Source organism: Eptatretus burgeri, unplaced genomic scaffold (assembly GCF_056783735.1).
Source record: "Eptatretus burgeri isolate ZD-2024b unplaced genomic scaffold, Ebu_testis_v1 Ebu_testis_scaffold_3173, whole genome shotgun sequence".
Taxonomy (NCBI): Eukaryota; Metazoa; Chordata; class Myxini; order Myxiniformes; family Myxinidae; genus Eptatretus; species Eptatretus burgeri.
The window spans coordinates 171130-186769 of NW_028225121.1; the positions used below are offsets into that span (position 1 = coordinate 171130).

Sequence of the window (15640 nt, forward strand, 5' to 3'; positions counted from 1 at the left end):
AGTATTTAATAAAAGGTACCGCGATTGGCTTGTGCACATGCTGGATTTCATGAGTTGGAGTACCACGTACTGCACGGTGTGCATGCACAGAAAATGTATCACTTGTCAATGAGTATTCATACGGATAGAAATTTTCACTGGAGTGCTGTGTTACTTCAAGTTTTCTTCTGAAAGAGCCTTTGTTCACCCAGAGTAGAATTTTCAGGAGAGAAAAGTTATTCTGCCATCGTTGCACTGGAGATGAATGTGTAATGAGACTGTGAAGCGTCCTCAAAAGGCAGAACACGGTCCACATCCGACTGCAGGCATCATCAGACAAACCATGAACTAAATTCCACCCCCCCCCACACAACCCTGCTTCTCCATCAAATATAACTTCTACAATGCCCCCCTCCCCCCACCACACCTTTTAAATAGCCATTGATGCCCATGATAGGACGTGTTAACAAAAAATACCGTTTAATGTATTTTCATGATCCCCAAATCTTGGATGCATTTGTTTCTTTTTCTTTTGCAGTTGCAGAAAGAAGCACGCATCATGGAAAGACTACATCATCCAAACATTTGTAAGTGTTCATTTGGGGTGTAAGGGCGGTGGGAGTGAGGAGGGGTGAGGTGTGAGGAGGAGGGAGTGAGGAGGGGTTGGGGAGTGAGGAGGAGGGAGCGGAGAGCAGTTGGGAACTGAGGAGGTGTGGGGGGGAGAGACACCTCACCAATGTCACTTTGTACTCTGGGAAGGGGGTGGGAGCAAGGAGGATGGAGGAGAGAGGAAGGAAGAAAAAGGGGAAGTGGGAGGGGGTTTGGGAGGAGGTAAGTATGAAGGGAGGGAGTTTCTGGTCTTGCATTTGGCAGCGGGATTTTCATTTGGAAACGTATTTGTGGGGATGGTGGAGCAGAATCGTTTTGAGCCTTATGAGAGTGATTCTGAGGAAGAAGGTGGAAGTGAAGATGGAGGTGTTAAAAATATGTAAACACCGGTGGCATCTTAACTACACCTCGGTAGATTTAGCTTTTCACTCAATTGGCACTTTATAATGGAGGGATTTTGTATTAATTGATAAACCGGCTTCTATATTACTCCAGCAGAAATACCCATTATGGCTTGACAGGATGGACAAAATGGGCACACTCAGACACAGTGTACAAAATGGCAACGAATGCTTTGTTCCATCATCGCAAGCTGACCAGGTGTCTTGTATGTTACAGGATCGTCCTGTTGCATACTATCCCTGGATGCCGTTTGTGTCTGTATCGTGTCCCACCGTCATGTCCATGAGATGTCGATGTCCATCCCCAGTAGAGGGGGAGTGGTGCTATGGTGGAGAGGGGGTATGGGTGGTGGGTATTGTTGGTGTGATGATTGATGTGGGATTATGGTGGGGGGGGTAGTAGGGGGTGGAGGGGTGGGGAGACCCTGAAAGTTATTGTGTCCTTGGTCAAATCCTCTCTGAGGAGGAGATGACACACACATACATACTTTCTCTCCACTATCAATACAGTAGATGCTGGTTTATTTGATTTGCATAAATTTGTGTTGAAAGATATTTTTTATTAATGAACAGATAATTCCAGATGAGAGATAATTATTGATTTATAAATATTTTCAGGTGATCGAGTGGTAACTGCTGGGCAATGGTAACAGGTGTTTGATTGTTCGCTGAAATCGTCCGTGTTCATGTACTGGTTGTTGAGGGGAGATGGTGTCACAGTTTTGAGTGTCGGCCGTTTGTTCCGCGATGAGGGGTGGGGGGGAGAGCGATGCCCCACCAATGTCACTATGCACTCTGGGAGGAGGGTGGGAGTGAGGGGATGGAGGGGAGAGGAGGGGGGAGTGGAAGTGGGGAGGGGGTTTGGGAGGAGGTAAGTATGAGGGGAGGAGGGCGTTCTGGACTTGCATTTGCAGGGTTACTTGAGGGGGAAAGAGGGAGAGGGGTTCTCGACTTGCATTTGCTTGTTGGGCTTGGGGAGAAGGTGAGGGGCAGGTGAAATTTTTTTTTACTCATTGTGATCATCTCATTTATTGTGCCTTCCTAACTCTGGAGATGTCCTGATGGAGAACCGCACCGCAGAGTCACCATCATAACTTGTAGAGCTCAAAGCTTGAAGAGCGCTTGCCAAGGTGCTGAAGCAACAAAATGTTTGAAGAAACCTTTAAAAACGAAACATTTAATTTTTACCTCCACCACCTATAATATATGTGTGAATGAGGTTATATTTTCACCCCATTCTGTCTCAGGTCTGTTTGTTTGTTTGTTTGTTTGTTTGTGTGCAGGATCTCAAAATGTTGTGGACGGATCCGGATGAAACTTGGTGGACAGGTTGGGTGTGTGACAAGGACGAATTAACTTGATTTGGTGAAGATCCGAATGTGGATCTGGATGCGAGAATTATTTAATTCTTAAAGTGATTCTTCACCATTTTAGAGAAAGTGCGAAAAACGATGTGATACTGTTTGGCATATTTCAAAAATGTATTGGACCTGATATGTTCTCGTAGATCAGGCATTACGTGGCGGTGGTATGCGCTCCAGTGAGTGCCCTTGTAGTTTTATATGTATCTATCCATGTTGAAGTGAAGGAAATAAAATGAAAGAAGGTCGTAGAAAAAATGGAAAAATCGTGTAAAATAATATTGTCCATTTTCACCAGGACAGTCACCACCTGAGGCACTGGTGTCTCCGGGCGTTAAAAACATTGTAATGTACCCAGCAATTCAAAAGTATGATGATCAGACATTCGATGATATGAATGAGGAAAGTGATAAACAAAACTTGTAATTGAGAAACCATTGCGCCCTCTTCCAAGTCATCGCATTGTTGAGCAGGACAAAAAAATGGTGAATTAAGACCCCAGCAAGAGACAGGGAGGTGACAAGGATCAACCTTGACAAAGGTTCATTAAATAAGGATGTTAATTATCTTCTCAAGGGGTGTTTAAATTAACCCAAACACCCAATTTTCACTCATGCACCATCTTTGGAGTTCCTTTTGTTTGCAGGCAAAGTTTGGGTCCACGAGGTTTCATGGTTTTGGAGTTGTGGACGAGACTGACGGACGAACGGACAGACTGACTGACGGACACACACTAACATTTGTTCATGCAGTTAACCATTTTCTGGAAAGTTTGAAACTGTAGATTTAACAGTGGTGAATGTTGTTTTTGAACAGGTAAAATGTTTAACAGCCCTGTGACTTTGCTGCATATTTTTTGGGGAATTGATTAAAATCTACTTTTAACCCTCTGCATTTAATATACTATGTTTAAATATACATTCTAAAATCACCTTCCTTTGCTATTTCTGAAAATGTGAACATTTTTATTTCTTTGAACACAGGCCTCTCTGTCGGTGCAGGAATTCCTGACTGCTCAGTCGATCCCTGATTGTTATTCCCAGTTATCTTGTCTTTGGATGAGTTTATTATATATTTTAACTGGAATTACACTTTGTTTCCCCAACAGTGAAGATGCTTTATCCAGCCGAAATGAAAGGAAATGCTGTCCTGTGTGTGGAGTTTGTGGACGGGTGTAAGTTTTCTTCCTTTGTTTTTTAAAACTCTGCTGATGTTTGTGCTCATCGAGTCTCGACACACTTGAGCAGCTAAAACATTCGATATCTCCAAATTCTGGAACATTGTTGATAATGATGAAAAGATCTTTTTATATATAAAGTTTGAAAGACTTTGTTCTCTGTGTCAAAGGTTCACATCTTTCAGAAAACATGGCATTCAATCATGACCTTTGATTTACACATCACAAGTTGAGCAATTCCATTTTTGCACTTTGGGAAGTACAAAATGAAAGTAAAATCATGAAGTACAAGGAAATGTAGAAGTGGCCACACACATATACAGTATATACCTCAACAGAGATTGGGTGTTTTTAATGATGAATGTTCTTAATGTCTGGAGATCTTCCATGAAAATGTTAAAATGAAAAAGTAAATTAGAAGAAATGTGATTTTGTGTGGATTTCACCTTTTTCTCACATCCACTTCCGGTTATGATGTGAACCCAACTCAATTCCTGTGGTTCGCTTCTGTTTCATTATGTCCTCATCACAGGAGGTGCTAACAGAAATAAATGAGGTTTGGCTGGATGTGGAGCCTGTTTGTTGTCTCTCTTTGCAGCAGCATTGTGGGAATGGCTGTTTAACCTCAGGCTTGCACAGTCTGTTGAAGTCCGAAGCAATTTGAATAGCTTCATCCATGACACGTCGAGGTCCCTGTCGTCAGTTGTACTGTGAATATGTGTGCACAGATAAACCCCCAACTGGTGTCTAAAGGGAAATGGGGCAGATGCATTGTGTGGGGTTTTTGAGAGGTCTTCTTTCTTCTCTTCAATTATCCTCCTCTTATTCATGGCCATGGCTCATTTTCGGTGGTTGCCATGTCACTCGTACCACAGATCAATTTGGTTTCTTCTGTTCCCCCAAATTACCATGTAACATGCAATCGAGTCTGCATCAGGTACAAACCTGTTATTCTGAACAAATCCCTATCTTTTTTCATTAACTCTCACACATCATTGCACACAACCACATTCTCGACAAAGGACTCCCCACCTCACTTTTTAAAAGTGCTGGGCAGGAAAAACCGTGAGAGGAAGAGTCAACAACGAAGAGGAAATGGCCAACTCTGAAATGATTGACAGAAAAGGGGGCATTGGGTGGTGAGTGCACCAATGAAATTGCACTGTGCCAAGTCAAAGGGCACGCCAAGACCTGCGCTTCTGGAAACTCCACCCCCTACAAACTTTGCTGCCTGAAGTTTCCGTCCCTCTCAAGCGGCTTAAAAGGCAGAACACCAGACCATTCGTGTTTGTTGCAATGCGCTGCGGACCTGGAGACAACCTGCCTGCCAATTTGTGCCGAGAATGAGTGACCACCATTTCCATTTGTGCTGGAGCCAGGACAAGCTGTGCCAGACAGTGCTGGGTGAACGGCACAGCGATGGGTCCAGTACGAGACAGAGGCGCGAGAATGAATGAGCAGCAATGTCCCTGGCATGGGGAGGTAGCTCCACTACTGAACTGCACTGCTGTCTCTTGCTTTCCCTTAAATAATTCCTAAATATGTCTCCCTCCTCTCAAATAGAGCATCATGATTCCAAAGTGCTGTCAATGTTTTGCCTCTTGACCCTTCTGGGTGAGGTTTTACATTCGCACCTCACATGTTTCCTCAAAAGCTAATATAGCACACGGTCTCACTCACACCCTTCTGTTTTACTTATTCCTCCTTCTTCCTCATTTTATTCCCAAAATGGGATTGGCACACATCCAATGATGCATGCCGGAGTGAGTAATAGGCTGATCAAACGTTTTGCTCTGCCTTTTTGTCTTCTTCCCTTGCTATCTATGTTTGCTCGGAAGGATTCGTCTGGTGTGTTGTCTTGTTTTTAGTGACATAAGTAAGAGGAGAAAGAGAAATAAGTGCTCAGGGTTGGAATCTGCTCTTGTGTGCCTTTCTTCATTGTTTTATGTGCCTGTACATTTGTACTTCATGATTGGTTAATGTGCCTTGCAGATACGTGCCTCGTTTTATTTGGTAAATGGTTTTCCATCCTGCCCATTTCATCTCATCCCATCTTTTGTTTTGACTTCGTGTGAAAGACGAGAAGTGAAACCCAAAGGCCCTTTAAAACCCCTTAGAACCCTAAACCCCCAAAATCTGAAAACCCACTCCATGGGAGTACCTCCTGTGCAGCTTCCCTTCGCAGGGCAGCTCACCAGATGACGGGATTGGAGCAAAGCCTTCGGGACCCCCAATCTTTGATGATAGGAGGGAAACCACGGGGTAACCTCCCTGGGTCAGATTGTGGGAGAGTGTGTCGGAGTGGTGCTGAGGTGTCGTCCACCAGACGGCAGTCTCCTTGGGTTAACCTGAGGCGGTCCCTTCGGGTGGGTGTCTGGAATGTCCTATCATTAAGAGAGAATGATCAACTGTCTCTGTTATCATCTGAGCTCAAGCGTTTGGACATCGGGATTGCATCTCTTGTTGAGGTCCGGAGACCGGATTGCGGCGAGATAATGGTGGGTGGTTACACCTACAATTGGTCTGGTCGCTCTGATGGTTACCATACTCAAGGAGTTGCTGTAGCTGTGTCCAATTAGCTGACCCCAATGATAATTATTGAGGTAACACCGGTCAACAAGCGTATTATGAGATTAAGGATTCGTCACTCCTTAGGTGTCATTTCCCTGGTCTCTGTTTATGCTCCGACTGAGGCGAGTGATCTCACCGTGAAGGATGCATTCTACGCCACGCTGGAGTCTGTGGTTGATCAGTGCCCCAGACGAGATACACTTCTCGTCTTGGGGGATTTCAATGCATCGACTGGAACTGATAGGGATGGTTATGAGGTGTGTGTTGGTCCCCTATGTGCGAGGAATCTGTGAGGGGGTAGAGCATCACCTGTGGACAGGTGATTCTCGTCCCGCTTCCAGGGGAATTCGCACATTGCGTTCATCCAAGCCCATCCCTCGGAGCACTGCAGTTAGAGCAGAGAGTGGTAGGTTCTTGACAGAGGAGTCTGAAGTGAAGGCCCGCTGGGCCGGTTACTTTGAGCGGTTCTACCAGGCTGATCCCCCAGCTGTCGAGTTGGACGTCAAGGGTGTTACAATCCCTGTTGCTGACTCTCCAATCAACTGTGGTCCACCTTCGCTTGTGGAAACACGGGCTGCGGTGAACCAGTTGAAATGGGACAAAGCTCCCGGGATCTGTGGCATCCATGCTGAACTTCTCAATGCTGGTGGAAATGCTGCACTCATGTTGTTGCATGCAGTTTTGTGCTCTTGCCTGGAACACAGGCATCATCACAACTGATTGGAAGAGGGGCCTTGTTGTTCCTCTCTGGAAAGGGAAGGGTGATCGCCAAGACTGCAACAACTACCGAGGGGTGACGCTGCTCTCAGTGCCGGGCAAGGTCTTTGCTCGGATAATTACTGATAGGGTTCGCCACCATCTGCTTGAGCACCAGCGTCCAAAGCAGTCAGGCTTTACACCAAAGAGGTCAACGAATGACCGTATCCTTGCTCTTCGTGTCCTCACCGAACGCAGACGAGCGTTTCGGCAGGGGCTGCTTGAAGCCTATGTTGATCTCTGTAAAGCGTTCCATTCAGTGAATCGGGACACCCTCTGGAGGATTCTTGGTCTTCGTGGGGTGCCACCAAAACTGATAGATCTGATGTCTGAACTCCACTCTGGTACTGAGAGTGCTGTGAAGTGTGGTGGTACCATCTCTGACTCATTTCCCTTTGTTACTGGAGTTCGTCAGGGGTGTGTACTGGCCCCCACATTTTTCAGCACTTGTATGGACTGGATTTTAGGGAGGATGTCGGAGAGATCAAGCTGCAGTGCATCGTTTTGCAGAATGTCAAGATCTCGGACCTTGATTTTGCAGATGATGCAGGATTCTTTGCGGAGACTTTAGATATCCTTTTGGGGTCCCTCAATGTGCTGAATGAGGAGTCGCAGCCGCTGGGATTACGGGTTTCTTGGGTCAAAACTATGATCCAGGCTTTCAGTGACATCTTGGATGCTGCTGACCTGTCTGTGTCTGTTTGTGGTGAGGATGTTGAGGTCATGGAGAGGTTCACTTACCTTGGCAGTGATATTCATGTCTCTGCTGGCTGTGAGTCAGAGGTCAATAGATGTATGGGTCGGGCCTTGGGAGTCATGGATTCACTGGATCATGGGGTGTGGCGCTGCCGGTACCTGTGCGGGAGGACGAAAGTCCGAGTCTTCAGGTCCTTGGTACATCCAGTCTTGCTCTTTGGATGCGAGACTTGGACTCTGACCAAGGATCTGAGACGGAGACTTAATGCCTTTGGTACCAGGTCTCTTCGGAAAATCCTTGGCTATCGCTGGTCGGATTTTGTGTCCAACGAGTGGTTCCTGAGAGAGACTCGGATGAGATTTGTTACCTGCATGGCCCGTGAGCGTCAGTTGCAGCTGTATGGACATGTGGCTTGTTTTCCTGACGTTGATCCTGCTCACTAGATTCTCTCAGCGAGGGCGTCTCATGAGTTGAGGAGGCCAGTGGGCCGACCACGTGCCTCGTGGTTGCAGCAGGTTGACCATCACCTTCAGGAGATGGGGATGGCCTGGCATCTGCCTGGGGGATGGCCAGACGGAGGCCCCTGGAGTACTGGCGGAAAGTGGACGCAGCGACGCGCTGTTCTGGCACATGCTCCCATACCTGACCTGACCTGAACCCTAAAACCCTTTATGACCACAAAGACCCTGCAGACCCTTTTGACCCCCAAAGACCCTCAAGACCCTTTATACACCATTAGATTGGCAGGAAGTTCTGTCCCAATGATTGGCTCCACAGTTCGCCAGGGCATACTCATGGTTCCGCTCGGCCATACAAAAATATATAGACCAGTGCGCACTGAGGGAACATACCTCATTTGGCATTTCCAAACCACTAGTTACAGGTAACACATTTGTTAAAGAGCATGAACCCTGCCAGGTTTGGCGGTGTCAATCGGCATCCGTAGTTGTTTGACAACCTGACGGGCTGTGGACTTATTGGCTGTGCGGCGGCGTGCAGGGCCTGAGGTCAGGAAGAGTCCGAGAAGTGCCCCTCGTGGTGAACCCCATTTCTGTAACAATATCGACACAGATTCCAGGTATTAAGGCCTCAAGTCTCAGCACTTTGTCTGCACTCTCTGGTTATTTCAACAAGAGTTGGAAATGTAAGAAAAATAATGCAAGAATTCGTCCTTTACCCTGAGATGAAGGTTGCTATCAAGGTGTGACGGTGTTCACCGAGTTATCTGTGCTCTTTTATTTCTCTCTCTTTAAACATGTGTGAATACCACAACTAATCCAAATTATTTCCCTCACCAAAGGAGAGGGTATTGCATTTGGGTCCGTTTGTTTGTCTGTTTGTCTGTCTGTCTATCTGCACAGAACATGAGTCTGTGTATTAATGGCATTAGACCCTTTGCAATCTGGAGACCCATCAAGACCATGAAGTCCCTCAAGACCCCAAAAATCACTTTGACCCCAAAAACCCTTCAGAGCCTTTAGAACTCGAAGACTCTTCAGACCCCTTCAGGCATTTCTGACCCTTTAGCCCCTATATTGCACCCTTGAGAGTGTTAGACCCTCTCAATCTTTTTAGTCCCTTTGGACACTTCACTCTTTATACCATTTTGACCCCTTTTTACATTTAGACCTTTTTTGTTTGACCCTTTGACCAACTGACCTTTCAACCATTTTACTTTTTCAACTGTTTAGACCTTTGACATTTATACATTTCCAAGACAATTTAGACCTTTCATCTGGAATTAATGACCTTTCATTTACTTCAACCTTCCATTTACTTGCACCACTCAAAATGCACCACACAAAAGAAGTCCTGGTGATGATCTGCAATCTCTGATTGCTCTTTCTTGTTTATTCTTGTTAACGGGAGAGGGGGTTTTGCAATCACGAGTGTGTCTGTGCGTGTCTGTGTGCGGCGTGTCTGTGTGCGTGCGCCCAGGCTGTAGCTTTTTTACCATTTGAGCTTTTGTCACATATTTTCAAGAAATCTTTATTCTGAGAATATGAAGAAGACAAATGAACAATTTGGTCAAAAGGTCAAAGGTATCGTTCACCATATGAAAAAGAAGAAGTCCGAATGCAAAGTGGACGGGCTTTGCATTTTCAGATGTTTTGTCGTCTTGTTTTTGGCAAACAAATGTCATCCAAACATATTGAATCTTTTGCTGAATTAAGCAACTGAAGGAATGCATATACTTAATGGGGGTAGACAGGTCTGTGGTTGTATGTTTCACTGGAAGGAACCTGGTACAAAATGACCATTCCCCATTCATGCATCCATGACCATCAATTCCTATTGATAAAAAGATGTTAAGTTTTATAAAAACAAATCAAAACATTTTTATTTCCTCGAACCAAGAGTCCAGCTTGAGCTGTGGGACCAGTGGTCTGGATGGGGATGAAATTGAATAATGATCTGAAGTGATGACGTGTCTGCCTCATTCTTTGTTGAGAACGGAGTTCTGCCTTTTGACAATCTGGTTGAGGTGAGGAAACGTTATTTAGATACCCGAGCAAATAACCTGGCAACATCCCTGCTTCCAAATCGTAGAAAAGGACAGTTTATCGAGAACATATTTCTCTCCTGATCGGTGTGTGAGACTGTTTTAATGTTTTATCATTGAGATACACCTGTGTCATGCATCACAGAAGGAATGCCAGGTTACTCGTGCCTTTATGAGAATGTTTCACCACCCAATCAAACACTTGATAATTACCGATCAAAGCAGATTTGATACTGCTTATGGGCCAACCTGGCCAGTCTCACTGGCCAATAGAACAGGTGTAAACTGGCCTGATTTACAAAATGCTGATGTGATTAAAAGGTCCTAATAATGCTTCTCTATCATTGTGTGCAGGTTCACTCTTTGACATTCTCTTGAAATATGAGAAACTTTCAGAGATACAAGCGTGGCATGTTATGGTTCAGGTGAGCTCAATGAACTTTATTGGCATCACTTGTGATGTTTTTAAGCACAACTTGGAGCATAAAAAATAAATAGTAACAACATTAAAAAGTACAAATCCGTCTCCATGCATGTTTTAACCCCTTTCATCTCCTTCTAGTTGTTTTCTGCTGTCGAGTACATGCATGGCCAGAATATCATTCACTTGGACATCAAGGTAACTCACTGCACCACAGGCTTATTAGTTCAGGCTGGTGACACAGTGTACACTGGTGACACAGTTGGAGTGTACACTCCAAGTCTGATAGATCAGTGGTTTAAACCGTGACTAAGTCATACCAAAGACTTGTAAAATGATACATGCTGCTTCTTTGCTTAATATTCAGCATGAGCCAAGGTACTCAGCATTGCCTGGCAATTCCGGGATCTCCTCTCACCCTTCCTCAACCTCATTCCACCACAAGCCCTTCCCCTGCCCACTCACACTCCTTCCCCTGCCCCTCCCACTCCTGCCCCTCCCTCTTCCCACCCAAACCTTCTCCCTCCAGACTCCCACCTTCACCCCCACCCCCCTCCCTCCGGACTTCCACAAATACAATTATTTCACACAACGTCATGGAATCGAAGTCCGATATTCCCTTAAAGTGAACGACGTCGAACAAAGCGACGCATTTTGGAAAATGACTTGACACCACGTGTTTTTGTTTTTATTTTACACATTCGGCGATACACCTCGCACGGAGCAATCATGGCACTGTTATAAACTGTAACGGAACTGAAATGGGGTTCAAAGTAGCAGAACATCGGTATTCAATGAAAGTCAATGACTTCATACACGGTGACACCTTTTATAAAGTTATCTGACACTTTCTTTTTTTCTCGGTGAATTCACACCAACAGGTGACTGAACTGCATTTGTAATACCTCGTAATTTACTTCACCTTACCACATCGCTCACTCGGACGTCGATCGCTCAGACCTTTTGACGTCGATCGCTCGAACCTGATAACGTTGCTGAATCGGACATTACGACCTGAAGACGTCGATCCCTCGGACGATAGGACGTCATTCACTCGGACCTTCCACTGTCGCTCACTTAGACCTTCTGACAAAGCTCACCCAAACCTCACGACGTCACGCCCCCAGACCCCATGACGTCACACATCTGGAACTTATGACATCGCACAACGGACCTTATGACTTCCTACACCCAGACCTCATGACGTCGCACACCCAGACCTCACGACATCGCACACCCAGACCTCACGACGTCACACACCCAGACCTCATGACGTTGCGCACCCAGAACTCACGATGTTTTGCACCCAGACCTCACGATGCGGCGCACCCAAACCTCACGACGTCGCACACCCGGACCTCATGTTGTCGCGCACCCAGACCTCACAACGTCGCTCACCCAGACCTCACAACGTCGCATACCCGGACCTAATGACATCACACACCCGGACCTTATGACATCACACACCCAGACCTTATGACTTCCTACACCTGGACCTTATGATGATGCGCGCCCGGACCTTCCGATGTCACTCAATCAGACTTCACAACGTCACTCAATTGCATCTCATGACGTGTTTCAATCCGATCTTTGGACATCGCTCACTTCACATTTCCTTGTCACTCACTTCACCTTACCACGTTGCTCACATGGACTTTACCACATCCTCCCCTCGATGTTGCTCACTCAGACCTTATGATATCACTCACTTCACCTTACCTTGTCGCTCACGTCACCTTACCATGTCACTCACTTCACTTTTCCATGTCGCTCACTTCACCTTGAATAAGTGACTTGAACTTGACACCAACAAACTTGAATAAAAGGTTAGATGAGGATGACAATCCTAAACCGTCGAGCAAACCTATCGATATGGTTGATAAAGTGTGCATGAGACATGATATTGATGATGGAAATAGTACGACAATGGAAGAAAAACATGAAGCGGATCGAGAAATGTTGAATTCTTTATCTTTTATACAAAATCCAACCTTGAGAGAAAAAGTTGATAGGTTCATCGTGAAAAAGATGATCAGTGCTAAATTGAAACTTGGGCTTGGAAATTCAAAAAAATTATGGGCTCTCGTGATGTCATTAAGATTGAAGAGCAATTAGCTGATGAATTACATAAACCAATAAACACAAAGTTTCATTGAAGGAAGGTTTATTCCAAGGAAGTTGATGATATCTAATCCGCTGATTTAAGTGAACTCAATATTGATAAGGGGAACAAGTATGCTTTAACCGTTATTGATTTGAGGAGTAGATATGCATGGGTTGTTCCTTTGAAAAATAAAACAAGTAATACTCTAATGTTGGCTTTCCAACAGATATTCAATAAAAGAAAGAGAAAACCTAAAAACTTGTAGACAGATGAGGGCACAGAGTTCTACAACAAAACGTTTTTGAATTTTCCTTAAAATAACATCATGACATTATACAGTATCTTTAATGAAGGAAAAGCAGTTGATATTGAGCTATTCAATCACACTTTAAGAGAGAGACGATATAAACAGTTCACTCAACTCGGTTTTCAACAATGGTTTTCTATAATTCAGGACATTGTGGATGAGTGCAACGATACGATTCATACCTTACCAAAAACGAAACCATCAGAAACATTTACAAAAGTAAAATATGAAAAAGAAATGAATGACATATAGTCTAAGTTAAAAGCTGGTGATATAGTAAGAATATGCAGGTGGAAATCTCATTTTGAAAAAGGTAACACGAATCGATGGACAAATGAACTTTTTAAAATTGTTGATGTAATCAGCACAGTTCCTTGGACTTACAAATTATGTGATTTAGAGGGGAAAGAGATTTTAGTTTCATATTATTCACAGGAATTACAAAAGTCAAACATAAGAAATTGAAAATAATTTTTTTTTTAACTGACTCCACCCCTCTTTTGACTCCACCAACACAAACCCCACCCACACAAACCCACCCACACAAACCACACGCACAGAAGCTACACCCACACAAGCCCCATCCACAAAAGCGCAATCCACACAAGCCCCATCCACACAAACCACATCCACAAAAGCCCCATCCACGCAAGCCCCATCCGCACAAGCCCCATCCACACAAGCCACATCCATAGAAACCACACTCACACAAACAACACCCACACAAGCTACACCCACACAAGCCCCATCCACACAAGCCCCATCCACACAAGCCCCATCCACACAAGCCCCATCCACACAAGCCCCATCCATAGAAACCACACTCACACAAACAACACCCACACAAGCTACACCCACACAAGCCCCATCCACACAAGCCCCATCCACACAAGCCCCATCCACACAAGCCCCATCCACACAAGCCCCATCCACACAAGCCACATCCACACAAGCCCAATCCACACAAGCCCCTTCCACACAAACCACACCCACACAAGCCACACCCACACAAGCCCCATCCACACAAGCCCCATCCACACAAGCCCCATCCACAGAAACCACATCCACACAAGCCCCATCCACAGAAACCACATCCACACAAGCCCCATCCACACAAACCACATCCACACAAACCACATCCACACAAGCCACATCCACACAAGCCCCGTCCACACAAACCACACCCACACAAGCCCCATCCACACAAACCACATCCACACAAATCATATCCACACAAGCCACATCCACACAAGCCACATCCACACAAACCACACCCACACAAACCACATCCACACAAGCCCCATCCACACAAGCCCCATCCACACAAGCCCCATCCATAGAAACTACACCCACACAAACAACATCCACACAAGCCACATCCACACAAACCACATCCACACAAACCACATTCACACAAGCCCCGTCCACACAAACCACACCCACACAAGCCCCATCCACACAAGCCCCATCCACACAATCCCCATCCACACAAGCCACATTCACACAAGCCCCAGCCACACAAACCACATCCACACAAGCCCCATCCACACAAGCCCCATCCACACAAACCAAACCCACACAAGCCCCATCCACACAAGCCCCATCCACACAAGCCACATCCACACAAGCCACATCCACACAAGGGTCATTCCATGTCAAATCATCAAAGAATCTGCCGTCATCTCTCAGATTTTTGTAAAACTTTGGGAACCAATTGGGACCCATGAAAAACGGCAAGAACTCAAATATTTTTGCTAACAACCTCTTAATTAGTGAGATACAGACTAACAAACTTTGGACTAATTAGCACGACGTCGCGAATTCAAATGGCCATATCTCTAAAAGTATAACACCTAGAGAGCTGGTTTTGGTGTAATTTTAAAGGTATTTTCATGCCCTATGAATTTGTCTGGGCAACATTTTCCTACCTCCAAGCACAAAAAAGTTATCACAAAATATAAACTTCAATCGTGAATCCCCGAAAAAATGTATCCTTCAAATTTCCTCAAATTCATCTCAGAGGTACCTTATGATGTCAAGAAGCTTCCATATAAGTTTTGTGATGGGCACTCCAATAGTTTCTGAGATATGAGCAATAATGTACATGTACGTATGGCATATAGGTTCGAAGATCAGCATTTGTAATGTATTATACAATCATTCTAACCAAGCCATGACAGGAAACACAGGGAACGACCATCAATTGCTTTGAAGTATCATATACTTTCATTTTCAACTGGGCCTGAGGGGAAGAAACAAGTGCTGCTGTTGCTGCATTGAAGAGGAAATTGAAAGCCTAAGTCAGGTTAGTGAACACTGTGTACTTGAACTCACTTATTGATTGTATAATATATTACAAATGCTGATTTTCGAACCTATATGCCATACGTACATGTACATTATTGCTCATATCTCAGAAACTCTTGGAGTGCCCATCACAAAACTTATGTGGAAGCTTCTTGACATCATAAGGTACCTCTGGGATGAATTTGAGGAAATTTGAAGGAAACATTTTTCGGGGATTCACGATTAAAGTTTATATTTTGTGATAACTTTTTTGTGGTTGGAGGTTGGAAAATGTTGCCCAGACAATTTCATAGGGCATGAAAATACCTTTAAAATGACACCAAAACCAGCTCTCTAGGTGTTATACTTTTAGAGATATGGCCATTTGAATTCGCGACGTTGTGCTCATTAGTCCAATGTTCGTTCGTCTGTATCTCACTAATTAAGAGGCTGTAAGCAAAAATATTT

The 15640-nt window shown here is 44.8% G+C and overlaps 1 protein-coding gene across 2 annotated transcripts in view; it reads left to right on the forward strand.

Moving 5' to 3' along the window:
* LOC147006454 (MAP/microtubule affinity-regulating kinase 4-like) overlaps positions 1 to 15640 on the forward strand; it is a 74166-nt gene that overhangs the window by 27221 nt on the left and 31305 nt on the right. For both annotated transcript variants that reach the window (XM_085868764.1, XM_085868765.1), the window contains 4 exons: positions 518 to 566; positions 3459 to 3524; positions 10409 to 10479; positions 10617 to 10673. In XM_085868764.1, the coding sequence (XP_085724890.1) occupies positions 518 to 566; positions 3459 to 3524; positions 10409 to 10479; positions 10617 to 10673 (243 nt within the window). The remainder of the gene's footprint in view (positions 1 to 517; positions 567 to 3458; positions 3525 to 10408; positions 10480 to 10616; positions 10674 to 15640) is intronic.